We start from the raw sequence: 15,180 nt of genomic DNA on the forward strand, positions 1-15,180 counted from the left end.
ACACGTACACACACACATACACACACAAACACACATACGTACACACACACACACACACACACACACACACACACACACACACACACACACACACACACACACACACACACACACACACACACACACACACACACACACACACACACACACACACACATACGCGCGCGTGTTTATATATATAACAGCATTACCCAAATAATTAAGCCTCCAACGGACACCAAAGTAACACATTTACAGGCACCCATATATATTATATATTTATATAACACATTTGCGGGCAACCACGTACAGGTGCTCTACGGATGAGAAGCCACAATTAAAGATACGCGAATTACGCGCGCGAGTCAGGATCAAAAAGTACGTACAATATTCTTGCTCGATCGACACTAACGTCTAAATGTTTTCAGTCATAACGTTATAAGAGTAATGTAAGACTACAGATTGCAATCTCATGTGCTGTACTGCGGGGGTCAGGGACAAGTTTGATATACAATGCATGATTGTATGCATGTGGAGTACATTGTATAGTTGTGTACATTGTATATAGATGTGCACACTGTATAGTTGTGTACATTGTATAGTTGTGTACATTGTATAGTTGTGTACATTGTATAGTTGTGTACATAATTTTGTATACTCAGTTTTAAATATCAGATGTTGCGCTCACACTTACGTTAAAACGTATATAAGGACATATTGGTAGAATATATTGGTTCTCAAGTAAGTCATATATATATATATATATAATTATATAATTCTATCATGTTTCCATTCACCTTACTATAAGATATATGTCTGAGAAATAATGTGAGGAAGATTTGGAGAGCAAAATGAGATCAGATGATTTGGGAGCTAGGAGATAAATTTCCAGCGATATGGGTATGGCAATTCACGGGGAATCGAGTTATGTGATGCTAATATGTGATTGTATAAAATTCTGCACCTACGGTCGACACACATTAACTTTAATTTCAGCTATAGTCATACCGTCCTAGAGGGCGAAATCTGACTACTGCCGACATTATACGTGCGATTTCGTAAATTGGATGTGTGTGTGTGTGTGTGTGTGTGTGTGTGTGTGTGTGTGTGTGTGTAGGGGGGGGGGGTCCGGACCCCCTGGAAAACCCTGTAAACGCCCCTGGCGATATGCCCAGAACACGTACATATATATTACACGTATTATTAACTTTACACGAGCGCAACACAACACCATACATTTAGGTACAAGGTTTTCTCTTCATAGTTTTCATTATTTAGACCAAATATAAAGATAAAAACGTAGCACCAGGCAAGTATACTGTGAACGAAAATACAACAAAACTCACCCCTATGTTACAAAACGCATAAGCGCGAGTATGCCATTTCGTTTGAGACGTCGCGAAACGTTACAAATTATACATACCTCCCATTTGCGAGCAGCATTCTTTGTTCGTTCATTTCTTTCGATTCTACAATGCCGTCTGACAGTTTCGCTTAGCAGAGTCGAGCGATATATATACACATATATTCTCTAAGCAACGACTGCAATAAAAGAAACATAGAACATTCTCAACTACGTACCTTTATACGCTGCAACCGTTCACCGTCTTTGTTTACATGTCATCACAGCTCTTCGACTCTCGCGCGTCTGCGTGTGATTATGGGTATCGCCTACGGTGACTTCACTGCGTCTGCGTGCGCCAAAGAGCGAGCGCCACTCTCCCTTGTGCCACTCTTTCTTCCTTTCGTTAGACTAGTTCAGTACTCGTGAGCGCAGCTCGCGAGCGTTTGCATTAATGACACACGAGAAGCCAAAACCGCCTATCTCGCAGCAGGAAATTCGATTTGTTCTTCCTCGCGCTCTCCCTCTCCCTCTCTCTCTCTCTCTCTCTCTTGATCTCGCTAACGCGTACGTTGGCTAGCTAGCTCTCCCTCTACGCGTTTACTACACAGCATCACGTGCGGATTCGCGCAGTGACCGACCGCGTGCGCTGCAGCTGGTGATGAGGAAATCGATTCCGTGTAACGTCTATTCGTCGGCACACACGGCCACCTGTAGGTCATTTTTGATACCAAACTGACTACGTGTGCCTCCACCACACGTAAGCTTGTTACTCGGGCTCGCGGTTAGGAATGACAATACTGTGGGTGTATAGGCACGAGGCCTGTTGAAACAAGGAGATGAGAGAGCGTAATAATAATAAATTCTACTGTGTTCCTTTCTATTTGCTTGATAGTGTACATTGTCGTAGGACAATAGGACGTAGGACATTGTCGTCGTACATTGTGATAAGACATTGTCGTAGTGTACAGGCTAAACCGGTGTGTAGGCTGCTGGTATTTGCAAGTAAATATTGCAGCTTTCACATCAATGTTTCAACATGCGCTATTGTAAGATCGAGAGCTGTAATTGATTTTGCGTTGATAGCAATATGCTTTCTTAAATTACTAAGATACGCACGATACAAGATATGCGCACAAGACCTCTATCTCTTTAGCTCGATCTTTCTCTCTCTTTCTCTCTCTCCTTCTCTCTCTCTCTCTCTCTCTCTCTCTCTCTCTCTCTCTCACACGCACACGCACGCACACAACGCATGCACGCACGCACACACGCACACACACACACACGTACACAAACGCACACACGTGCTTCTGCATGGCATAGTATTTATTCAGCATTATCAGCTGTTACGTTGTATCAGCAGTAAATTGCGTGACCACAGCTGCAAAGGCAGAAGTTATTACTGAATTACTTATTGACCAATGTTGCTCATGAAGTTAGAGTAGGTAGATTAATTTCCATAGGTACCTCGTGGCAAAAACTTCAGCTTGGTATCACAGATTGCTGCGTTGATTTCTTTTAGGATCGAGCCAGTATCCACCACAGTCGTCAGGCTACCCACAGCCACCACAGCAGCAGCCTCCGCAGCAGTCACAGCACCAGTACCCTATGTATCAGCAGAACCAGTCGCCGCAGCCACATCACAACTACCCCGGACAGCCTCCGCAGGGTAGAATGCCTGGCGGACCTCCGCACCCAGGTTACCAAACCTCCCAACAACCACAACAGCAGCAGCAGCAGCAGCCACCACCACAGCAGCAACAACAGCAATCACCACAACAGCAACAGCCACAACAGTCACAGCAGCAGCAGCAACAGCAACAGCAGCAGCAGCAGCAGCAGCAGCAGCAGCCACAGGGGTACGGTTCGTACGGTAATTACCACCAGGGCCAGCAGCACGGCCCACCCATGTCTCAGCAGCAGCAGCAGCAGTACTACGCCGCCACGCAGGGCTACCCTGGTGCGCAGATGGGCGGGCCGCAAGGCTACGGGGGGCAGCAAGGCCCCGGGTCGCAGCAGGGTCAGATGGGCGGGCCGCCACACCCGCAGAAGATGCCGCACCCCGGCGGCATGGGTTCGCAAATGGATCCGCAGCAGGGCGGGCAGCAGCCGGGCAGCGGCGGCCAGCATCCACACATGAACCCGCAGCTGCCGCATTCCCAGGGTCAGCCGATGCAGCAGCAGCACATGTCACAGCAGCAGCAGCACGACCACGGCGATTCATCGCAGCAGCAGCAGCAGCAGCAGCAGCCGGACGCGTCGTCCGCGGCGATGGGCAAGGCGCCGCCGCCAGCATCTTCGTTACCCTCGTCGGCGACGCAGAATGGCGGCGGCGGCGGCGAGGGCGAGGGCGACCGCATCTCGTCGCCCCCGACGACGACGACGACGAAGGATATACCCCCGTCACGCCCTCAGTGCTACTCGATTCACCTATCCAATACCCACAACAAAAATTGCAACAATTTTTACAAGGGTGACTGCAGACGATAAACCCGCACCCTCAGATTAGCAAAGCGGAGTTTACGTCTGCATTTGCGGACTAACTACACTACAGCTCAATGTCCGTAAGATCGGCCCAATCGTAGTTTAGCACCCCAGATCTGTTTAACACATTTGTGAAAATGAGGGACGGGGTTCAAAACTAGGATTGTGCAGTAAGATATCTACTCTAGACTATACTGTTTGAGTGCATTACTCATTAGATATATATATATATATATATATATATATTATACATATATTTATATATATACATGCATTACACATGTTCACCTAAATGTAGGCAGTTGGTGGTCTAGTGCAGGCATGAAAATTTTCCGTGTTTCCGTGGATTTCCGCTTTTTTCCCGATCCCAGAATTGTTTCCGCGTTTTCCGTTTTTTCCGAGTTCACGTGCAGCACTCGTATTCTACCACGGGCATATGTACAGGCGCATGGTTTATCGATCATCTACTGCGGCTGGCAGCAAGTCACCTTATTGTTCTTGCCGAAGGGTAGACTGGTATCCGGCCTCACGTTCTGCTAGACAATGTACATGCTCTGTGACAAACAGTGCGGCTGCGAACCAGTCTAGCCAGAGGTGACCTTTCAGTGTACCCTGGGTTGCACGCTGGTTCTTGCGTGTGGACGTACATGTATTCTATGCAGAAATCATGGTATTTTCTGGCCAAAAAATAAAGCGCAAAGACATTGTCGAAAGAGACAACGATCAAGGAGAGGCAAAATAAGATAAAATCTCATTACAGAATGCACCAGATTGCATGATTCTGACCCCCAAAATTAAAAAATCTCCCACACCTTCCTCCGCCTCGGGGGTTTTCAGTGTTTTTCTTTACAGGTCATTTTCATGCCTGCTAGTGGGTATCTCACTTGATTTTGGGTTAGAATGTTGAGGGTTCAAGTTCAACCGTGGCCAGACTATCCCAATTTGCTTCGGTGTACACCTTCAATAGAAAAGGATATCCTGACTGCATAAACTAGCAATCTCTCTTGCATAACAGCGAGTAGATTTGATTGAAGTAACCTGTTGATGATATCATTTAACTAGAGAGTTGTGGAGGCTCTATATCAGTAGATACCCCACAAAGCACAAATCAACCCTAAGAAAGGAAAAAAACTATCATCCAAACAAACTAATTTAGATTGTATTTTATTACTTCCAATAAATAATGGTAATCAAACTGGTAACACTAGTAATGTTGCTGAGTCATCACCACATTGTTTCCCAGTGTAGGGCACAGCACCATATTCATTTTTTGTGCATTCTGAGTTTGACGGTATGTTAATTTATTAATTTGTTATTGAATAGCTACTAGATGAGAACTATCAACTCATCCAAGGAATCGTTGAATACCAGAACAAAGGAAAGGTTCAGGACTGTATTCAGTAAGTAAATAAGAGGAGTGAAGATACTTGAATCGATTCAATGTCGTAAGATATCACATTTCAATAGTAGATGGGTGGTATACATAGTAGTAACATTTCTAGTTTTTGAAGATAACGTAGAACATCTCAGAGTAAGTGTGTATATGTATACAGATTCCAAGTTTTTAATTGCAAAGCTCATACATGTGAAAAGCTCAGATGTGCAGTGATATGATCTCGAGTGTATTACTTACTAACTGTATGTTAAATCTAGTTTTTACAAGGTATGTTGTGTAGCAAGCTTCTATTAGGAATCTTTACATCTGTTTGTAGCTAATAAGTGAGATGTAACTGTTGCAGGTACCAACAACTGCTGCATAGGAATTTAATTTATCTTGCGACAATCGCAGACTCCACCCAAAATGTTCAGGCTCTACTCCCAGTAAGTAATATTATCACAGACCTTTGTAGGTAGGTTCAACTAAAGTTACATTGGTTTTCGACGATTGAATACGACAAAGAATCGCCTTATAGAGAATTTTTGAAAAAGTGGTTCAAAGGTCGTTACAGAATAGCTTTAAAATATATTTTGTTACACGCGGCACCATGTTATATACCTTTATATTTTACCTATCAGTTGCTATAATTGTAATATATTATCTAGGCTCCCGTGGGGGCGCCACCACAGTCAATGTCGGGTCTTCAGACGGGCGAGGTGTCGCCCCCGAACCAAGTTACCCCACCAGCTGTACAGATGCCGCCACCCGGTAAATTCATTCATTGCATTCGAAAATATTTATAATTTCTATAATGAACCAGATTCGTATATGTTATACATGTACTAAGTGTAGGAACGTTTTCGTTCGTGCAACTCCTTGCATTGTTCGTAAATTTTAACAAGGAATCATCTATGTGCAGTGCTAATTGCAGAAACAATGAGAGATGAGTGGCTTTCTTTCATGCAAATTTATACGTGTGTGACTGGTGGTAGTCTATATATGTGCAGTTGTCTTTTTAGTCTACGCAGCATATGGTCTGTCTTTTTATATCCTTGCGTTTTATAGTAATCAGTGTCTATATTTCCTTACATTTACTCTACCTTGTCTGTAACATTTGAAAAATTCTAAGAGTTGATAGAAATGTGATCGTAGCTTGTCTGTAGAAGTTTAGTAGTGTTTTTGTCCCTTTCAAGTTATTATTACACTCTTGGCATGTACCTATTGTCTAACTTATATCGTCATATATGTGTTGAACTGTATTCCACTGTTGAACTGTTTTTCCTAATTTTATAGATTATGTTAACTACTGAAATGCGCAGGAGAATTTTTTTTATCAATGAATCTGCATTTAGATTCTTTCAATTAATAAATATGGAGTTAAGTGATGTGAGGAAGTTATCGTTAAAAATGCTGTGTGTGTGTGAGTGCGTGTAAGCCGGCACGCATCACGCGCGCGTCTGTCTACCCAAGCCCGTCGGAATAACGTGTGATTGTTCTTCGTGTTTCATCTGGCTGAGCGCAGCCAGCCCTTCGTCGTCGTCGTCGTCGTCCTCAGTCTCTGGGGCCTCCGCTGCGCCGGCCGTGAGTGCCAGTGTCACAACTGGCGCGGCCACACCCGCCTCTAAGTGCGGTGGCGGCGGCGGCGGCGGCAGCGGAGTGGTCGCTAGCACCTCACCACAGCAGTCTAGCGTCAGTAGTAGTACAGGCACTCAGTTCGCCGCGGCGCGACCGCAGTCGACTGGCCACTCGAGAAACCCTGGTGGCGGCTCGGCAGAAGGTATTCGTTGTCTAGGCTGAACGGTCGCGGTTGGTGGGCATGCTGATTATATATCGAGCGCAGGCGGTTTGTTCGAACGTTTTCAGAGTTCTCCCCCGCGCAATGACGAGAGATGACGAGCGATTGCATGCATGAGCAGTGGTTGTCGCGCAGAACAAGTGAGCATGTGCATGAGCGAGCTCGCGAGAAGTGAAGCGTACACGTGCAGCACACAGTTATGAATGTTTCTCGCTAGTAGGTGCTCTCGATACTTACAAAAACGTTCGGTTTCAAGATGATTGTACGATAACGTGTAAATCCATCAAAGACGCACATTTGCAGTGACTCTTCCGTTCAATCAGCAAAAACTTTCCGACATATGTATGAGTCTCCTTTTTTACAGAAGCTGGACGGTTGTTCTGAAAATATGGAATATTAAATGTTTTACCTGTGATAAAAGTAATGCAGCTAGAACATATTCACCTATCTCGGCACGAAAAAATTTGCGTATTCACACGTGAATTCACTTAACCATCTCGGATTGCACAGTATTCGATTCATGTTCATTGAGATGGCATCACATATTGCATGCGTGAATACGGTCCATGCATTAAAAACTAGCATCAAATATTTTTATTAATTTCTGGTTGCTTGCAATCAGTTGACTGCAAACCACCTGTATTATCGATCACATGGTTTCTGGGGGAGAACTCTGAAAAAGCGATGTTTATTTGGCTGTTGACTGCTCATAAGAAATTTGTGTTGCCTGATCTCATTGCTTTAAAATCAGATGCTAGTAGCTGGGTGCTTATTATCCAACCCATACTTTCTGATTTACACCGCTCGCCATCGTAACTTACTCAATATTGAAGCAAGGCCTCTAGGAAATAACAAGGGCTAAGGTTGTAGGCATCGTAAGTTATTAATTGTGCTGCATTTGTCATATGACTGCACAGAGGAATGATAATGAGTTGAAAATCGTTGAATATGGTTAGATTGTTGTATTTGATTATAAGTGCATAGTAACAAACTAAGCATATAGTTCGTGGGCTACCCATTACAGAGATATATACTGCCACATAGTTGTTTCGTAGTTGCCATTACTTGATAAAAATCTAATCCAAAGCCTGTAATGACAATTGATTAAGTCATAAATCGTTAAGATTTTGAGACGGGATCGTTCTACAGCAAATATAAACAAGCCTTAGTCGTCTGGAAATTAATTCTTGTAATCTAATCTAACAACCTTACCTCTATGATGATCACGAAATTGGCGAGGTGCCTGCACAAAATGCATTCGTCAGCTCGTATTATCAGGTGTTAATAATGACAAATTGTTGACAAATTGTTGACAGTTGTTGAAAATTTAATAATATGTTATTATTAAAGCCGCACAATGCGCATCCAAACGCTAATTTCTCCAGTACTAGACTAGCAAATACTTTGTGTCATGCATAATCACACTACCTTATGACAAAATAAACTAGTTCCTCCCATTTCACTGCGCGTTTGCTTATAAAAGGTATTTGAAAATACCTCCAATGTTGTTCAAATTCTCCGATGTTGTTGACAGTTTCCCCAAGCAACCGTGCTGTCCGTGCAGCGGGGCTGCGGTACAGCAGTACGGGTGTAGCAAAGATAAAAACATGTGACGTCAGCTCACCACTTCGAGGCTAAATTGTTTGGCAAACAAGTCGGCGTTTGCGCCAGAATGCCAGTTTTCTCACCTCTTTCTTGTGGGTTTTAAGCAAACGCGCAGTGAAATGGGAGCAACTAGAGGTTATTTTGTCATAAGGTAGTGTGATTATGCATGACACGAAGTATTTGCTAGTCTAGTACTGGAGAAATTAGCGTTTGGATGCGCATTGTGCGGCTTTAACCCCTGGTATTATAGATGCTGTGTGCTACATGGCACGTTAGAGAAATGCAGTAGGCGATCAGCTCGCTCATGAAACCTACATACGTGTCGTTGTTGTTGTAAGTTGTGGGTTATATGTAGGAGTTGAGTAGGATGACAGAGTGCTTCTGCTTGGATTAAATGTTTGATGTGGCAGCGTAGCGGGCTTACACTCACTATCAATAGTGCCGCGTATTTCATCGCATATTTCATCCATCGACTCGTTTTTATTTGATTTACTGTTATCGGGAGTGTCATAATATATTGTCCATGTGTCTATATTATGACACTCCTGCTGATATTATATCATTGCGAGAATCATATATGAGAATCTTTTCGTAATAATATCTTTGATGTGTGTTTCCCGATGTAAAAAAAAAAACAATTATCACATTTGGTTTATTTCAACTTTAATACTATATGTTATTTTGGTGCATCCATTTAAATCTTGATGAATTATGAAATGACAGTTTGCTTTCATTAATATACTCTGATTCTGCTGAAAATGGAGAGGCTTAAAGGATTCATGTTTGGGACTCAGGGGCATAGTGAGTAATGCATTCTTTCTTCAAGCGTGGTAGTCAAGGGTCAAAGTTCAGTTGGTAGAGGGGTACATTTCATAATAGCTTGTATGTGGTCTGGCGGAAGGTAACAGTGATCTAGGTGTAATTTTGAGGACTGTGAAATGCACCTTTTCAAGGATTCGATTTTTTGGACTTGGAAGCATTGGATTTGAACATTCACCATGTATCTAAGCTGCTTTTATTTTATTTCGTGGTGCTGGCTTTCGCTGAAATTGGCGGAAATTGGGGGGAGGACCTTGGTAATGACAGCATATAGATGAAATATTAAACTAGCTGTCCATAATACTGTGTCTAGTTGGCTAGGCATGAACAAGCTACTGGTGATAATGAAGAAGCGCAGTATGCTTGAATGTGCAACTACAACGGCAGGTAGAACTCTATCAAAAATATTTGATTTCCCTGTATGCTATTGGTCAGACTGTCGGGTTTTGCCTTCAACGTAATATTCCAGAACGATTGGTGTGTTCATCGATGAAATGTGCTGTGCGGGATTAAAAAAAAACCGTTGTTTAAACCTTTGAGAATGCTAGGGAGTGCTTATCAAGGGAGTGGTTAACGCTAGAAGAGCCGTACGATGCGTTGGTTGTTGTAAAGATTGCTCAAAAATCAGCCAAAATTTGTTTGCTAGATGTGTAGCCAAACCTATACATGCTACATGATTGTTTCCTTAAAAATGTAAAAAAAAAAAACAAGGAGAGAGAAGCTTTCAATGAGTTGTCTATTCTTAATTCTTAAATTCTTAAATGTTGTACGAAGGAGCTGCGCAAGTAGTGTGTTACTTTTGTTTATGTGGCGTCTTTTGCTTTTATTTCTATTTCAACATTAACACAAAACCTCTTGTCTGTCATATGTGAATGATATTTGTATGCTTGTGTTTGCGATTCATCTATGCTTGTGTTTCTTAACTATGCGTTTGTGTTTATGTGTTATAATCGATTGCTTCCTGTGTCTTTTGTATGTGCATTTGAGTGTTTGAAATTTATCACTTCTTAAGTCTCACGTTTGTTGCATCTATACTGATATTCTCGCGAGTGTGTTGCTTTCACTAACGTAGATCGCAAGCTAACTAACGCAATCATATTCCGTGATTTTCAAAGGAAAAATGATCCACTTTCGATTCGACTGCGCCAGGATCGTTAAGAAGACGGTTAATATATATATATTATTCGATAATGCAAAGAATGGTCAGTCACAGTGAAATTCCCCGTGAATTTTTTTGTCGTGAGCTGTTAGTATGATCGTGTTTATCTCGTGTGTGTCTGTAGGGCCCATGATGCCAGGTCCAACGCCCAGCCAGCCTCCCTACGGCCCTCTGATGTCTCAGCAGGGCTATCAAGGGCAGCAACAGCAGCAGCAGCAGCAGCAGCCACGCATGGGTCCTGGAGGGCCCGGCGCACCGGCGAGCGCCATGGAATGAACCAGCCCGTGGAATGGACAGGAGACAGATGCCACACCGAGCTACCGGGGAGCTACGATGCCTCTGGGTATGTCGTACGCTCAATCCACTCCTCTCCCTCAAACACGCACGCACGCACGCACGCACAAACGCACGCACACGCACGCACGACACTTACACAAACACAAACCGCGACGCACGCACGCACACAACGCACGCACACGCACGCAAAAAACGCATGCACGCACGCCACGCACGCCACACACACGCACGCACGCACGAAACGCCACGCACACACACGCACACACACGCACGCACGCCACAACGCACGCACACGCACGCACAACAACGCATGCACGCCACGCACACACACACACACACGTACACAATAACGCACACACGTGCTTCTGCATGCGCATAGTATTTATTCAGCATTATCAGAGTTTACGTTTGTATCAGCAGTAATTTGCGTGACCACAGCTGCAAGCCAGAGAAGTTATCTACTGAATTACTTTATTGACCAATGTTGCTCATAAAAGTTAGAGTAGGTAGATTAATTTCCATAGGTACCTCGTGGCAAAAAACTTCAGCTTGGCTATCACAGATTGTGTGCATTGATTTCTTTTAGGATCGAGCAGTATCCACCACAGTCGTCGGCCTACCCACAGCCGCCACAAGCAGCAGCCTCCGCAGCAGTCACAGCACCAGTACCCTATGTATCAGCAGAACCAGTCGCGCAGCCACATCACAACTACCCCGGACAGCCTCCGCAGGGTAGAATGCCTGGCGGACCTCCGCACCCGGTTACCAACCCCTCCAACAACCACAACACAGCAGCAGCAGCAGCAGCAGCCACCACCACAGCAGCAACAACAGCAATCACCACAACAGCAACAGCCCACAACAGTCACAGCAGCAGCAGCAGCAGCAACAACAGCAGCAGCAGCAGCAGCCACAGGGGTACGGTTCGTACGGTAATTACCACAGGGCCAGCAGCACGGGCCCACCCATGTCTTCAGCAGCAGCAGCCAGCCAGCTGACTACGCCGCCAGCAGGCCTACCCTGTTGCGCAGATGGGCGGGGCCGCAAGGCTACGGGGCAGCAAGGCCTGGGTCGCAGCAGGGTCAGATGGGCGGGCCGCCACACCCCAGAAGATGCCGCACCCCGGCGGCAGGGTTCGCAAATGGATCCGCAGCAGGGCGGGCAGCAAGCCGCGGCAGCGGCGGCCAGCATCCACACATGAACCGCAGCTGCCGCATTCCCAGGGTCAGCCGATGCAGCAGCAGCACATGTCACAGCAGCAGCAGCACGACCACGGCGATTCATCGCAGCAGCAGCAGAGCAGCAGCGGATGCGTCGTCCGCGCGGCGATGGCAAGGCGCCGCCGCCAGCATCTTCGTTACCCTCTCGCGACGCAGAAATGGGCGGCGCGGCTGCTGAGGGCCGAGGGCGACCGCATTCTCGTCGCGTCCCCGACGCCGACGACGGCACGAAGCAGAACCATCAGCCGTCGCGTCCGCCACCGACAGCAGCCACCACGCCGCGCCGCCGCGCAGCCCTCGTCGACGCAGTCGCCGCGCGCCCCCTGGCGGGGACACCTCGCGGCCGACGCCTCGCCGGACCATCGGCCCCGTCCGCCGCCGCCAGGGGGCCGCGCGGGGAAGCCCCGCGCCGTCGTCGTCCTGGCGGCCCGCACCCTGGCTCGGCCGCCAACTCGCAGTACGCTCCGTCGCCGCCGAGCTCCCTCAGCAGCTCCGCGCCGCCGCCGCCGCAGCAGCCTCCGCAGCAGCTGCCGGCGTCGAGCATGCACGCGGGTTACGGACCGGTTAGCAGCTCCGGCGGAGCGGGGATGTCGATGGGGGGCGGGCCGGCGAATTCGATGTGCGGGTCGCCGCCGGCGATGGTCGGCTCGCCGCACATGAGCCAGTCGGGCGGCATGTCGCACGCGATGCCGCTGCCGCACCGCGGCGGGCAGCCCGGCATGGGGCAGCAGCTCGGCCCGCCCCCCGGCGCATACATGCAGCATCCGATGGCGCAGCAGATGCACATGGGAGGCGGCGGCGGCGGCGGCGGCGGAGCGGGCGGCGGTGGTTCGATGCCAGGTCACATGGGTCCTCCGCCCGGGCAGATGGTGCCGCCCGGCGGCGGACACATGCCCGCGCAGATGGGCGGACCGGCGCAGATGGCGCCGCCGGGACACATGATGCGCGGGCACAACCCGCAGATGTCGGCGGCGGCGGCGGCGGCGTCATACCAGATGCAGGCGGGCATGGGGGCGCCGGGCATGCAGATGAGCTCCGGATACCAGATGGGCGGACACATGGGGCCGCCCGGAGGACAGATGCCTCCGCCGCCGCAGATGCAGCGGGGGTACGGCGGATACGAACAGAGCCAGTACCCGGGGTACCAGTAACGAATCATTCTCGCGGAAGCGTGCGACATCGATTCCATCCGTGTGCACGGTGGAAGCACGTGTCCCCGACGGCATCCATGTGCTCGGAGTGAAAGGATCATAGTGCAGAAGGGCGTGTAAGGAATCGTTGCGAGACGTCGCGATTTATGTATCGATAGCATTGTTTTGTGCTGGCGTAGATGTATAGTTCGGTAGACGGTCGGTCAACGGCTCTTATTTAATCATGTGATTTTTCCACGTATTACTTGCACATTATATATGTATATATATTACATACATATTATATATGTGTATATTCGTATTATCACACACACACACACACACACACACACATACCAGTTATATATCACGAGATGTACTTTATAGAACTATTCTTACGGATTTGCGATGATCGGTAACGTATAGGAATTGAACCTAAAGTCAGACATTCCAGAAACATTCGGATTGACGAGGATTGCCATCAGAGATGCAAAGGGGGAATATCTTCTGGTAATCGAGACAAAATCCACGCAGGTGCAGCGGTACTATAATTTTTGTACATGTATGTTTACTACTACTAGCGACGTATTATATACGGAGCTTATTACTCGATGACACGTTTATTTTTCAGTAAAAGCATCACGAAAGTGAATGACACATAGGATGACGGTGACGCGAGAAGATGAATTGCGTCGCGTTGATTGTATAGGAGGTTTCACCCGTTCTGTGTATTACTCACGATCTAGTTGTACGACGCGCCTTCTAACGAGAGTGCGTCGCTCATTAAATCTCATTAAATCTCATTATACACAGCATGTAAATACTGCTTACGTCTTTGGTGTTTTGTCGTGTGTATCTTGATTACTGTGCTAACACGGAAGTTCCTTTATGATAACTGTGCTTGTTGACATCCACTTGATTAAGGGATTGGTTTAAGGGATTGGTTGATTGTTTTATTGGTTGGTTGGGCATTTTCTGAGTAATCGTGTTGATAACGCAGTAGTGGCTATGTTAATAGCGCCATCCTGTAATGGTGATTGGTCCACGACTGTTGTCAATGTTTTGGTGTGTGTGTGTGTGTGCGTGCGTGCGTGCGTGCGTGCGTGCGTGCGTGCGTGCGTGAGTGCGCGCGCGCGCGCGTGTGTGTGTTTATGTGCGTCTGTGTGTGTTTGTTTGTTTGTGTGTGTGCGTCTGTGTGTATTGTTTGTATGGGGGGGGGCGTGTGCGCGCGCGTGCGTTTGTACGTGCGCGCGTCGAGTACGCCGTCATGATTCCCGTTACCAGGCTTTCCAGCAGTCCTTGACAACATTTTAGGGCTAATTTTAGGGAGAAATTAAGGTTTTTTTAGGGCTATTTTAGAAATTTTTAGGGATGAATCGAAACATTTTAGGGATAAAAGAAGTCGCTTACCTTTCATAAACATCAACGTGTTAACTTACAGCTACAGTTCTATGTTGTATGTGTCCAGTCTACCAGCTATTCCTATCCTCCAAGTCCTCGATACGACTGTACATCATCAAGTTTCATGCAAATTAGTCATGTCTTGTACATCCAGCCAGGAACAGGGTCGTATAATCAGACACTGAAGCTTAGGAATCACTGGTAGACTGAGAGTCACAATACTTACTCTGTATAAAGATAACTAGAAAACATCCATTAGCAGGGTCTCCAACCCTGTGAACTTCAAATGCGGAATGTTCCCGCGGTGATCAGTAACTAGTGGCGTATTCAGAAATTGATGAGGGGGGGGGGCGAAATGTACCTTGGCTGCCGCAGGCATGCCCGCGTGCCGTAGGCATGCCAGTGCTAGGGGGGTGTGGGGATGTTCCGCATGCCCCCACAGAAAATTTTGAAATATTTAAGCCATTTTCCTGCAATCTGAGGCATACTGTGTGGGCCATATTCTCATGTCTGATAACGCTATCTCAACCCTAGACTCAACCCTACAACCCTTGTCTGATTAGCAGACAAA

The 15,180-nt window shown here is 46.9% G+C and overlaps 3 protein-coding genes across 3 annotated transcripts in view; 2 read left to right on the forward strand and 1 right to left on the reverse strand.

The window, feature by feature from the left end:
• The window catches only part of LOC106807402 (ATP-binding cassette sub-family G member 4-like), a gene marked incomplete in the record, with an annotated part of 27,140 nt that extends 25,625 nt beyond the window's left edge, over positions 1-1,515 (reverse strand). The window contains 1 exon segment of the mRNA XM_014809719.1: positions 1,403-1,515. Within this exon segment, the coding sequence (XP_014665205.1) occupies positions 1,403-1,437 (35 nt within the window).
• Positions 1,516-1,639: 124 nt separating this feature from the next.
• LOC106807396 (mediator of RNA polymerase II transcription subunit 15-like) lies at positions 1,640-11,532 on the forward strand. Its single transcript, XM_014809713.1, has 8 exons — positions 1,640-1,643; positions 2,844-3,665; positions 4,468-4,538; positions 5,129-5,205; positions 5,545-5,626; positions 5,849-5,951; positions 10,686-10,904; positions 11,445-11,532. Exons 1-7 carry the CDS (start codon positions 1,640-1,642, stop codon positions 10,835-10,837), a joined length of 1,311 nt encoding a protein of 436 aa, XP_014665199.1. The 3' UTR covers positions 10,838-10,904; positions 11,445-11,532.
• Positions 11,533-12,236: 704 nt separating this feature from the next.
• Positions 12,237-13,229, forward strand: LOC106807397 (translation initiation factor IF-2-like). The gene has a single exon (XM_014809714.1). It carries the CDS (start codon positions 12,237-12,239, stop codon positions 13,227-13,229), a length of 993 nt encoding a protein of 330 aa, XP_014665200.1.
• Positions 13,230-15,180: the final 1,951 nt, after the last annotated feature.

Source organism: Priapulus caudatus, unplaced genomic scaffold (genome assembly GCF_000485595.1).
Source record: "Priapulus caudatus unplaced genomic scaffold, Priapulus_caudatus-5.0.1 Scaffold212, whole genome shotgun sequence".
Taxonomy (NCBI): domain Eukaryota; kingdom Metazoa; phylum Priapulida; class Priapulimorpha; order Priapulimorphida; family Priapulidae; genus Priapulus; species Priapulus caudatus.

Bases quoted from the DNA above. Each gene is read 5' to 3' on its own strand.
- LOC106807396 (XM_014809713.1), top strand. The intron at 4,539-5,128 runs GCAAAATAAGAT...GTTATTGAATAG, and splicing joins GAGACAACGATCAAGGAGAG to CTACTAGATGAGAACTATCA. The intron at 5,952-10,685 runs GTAAATTCATTC...GTGTGTCTGTAG, and splicing joins TGTACAGATGCCGCCACCCG to GGCCCATGATGCCAGGTCCA.
- LOC106807397 (XM_014809714.1), top strand. From the start codon at position 12,237: ATGGGCGGCGCGGCTGCTGAGGGCCGAGGGCGACCGCATTCTCGTCGC.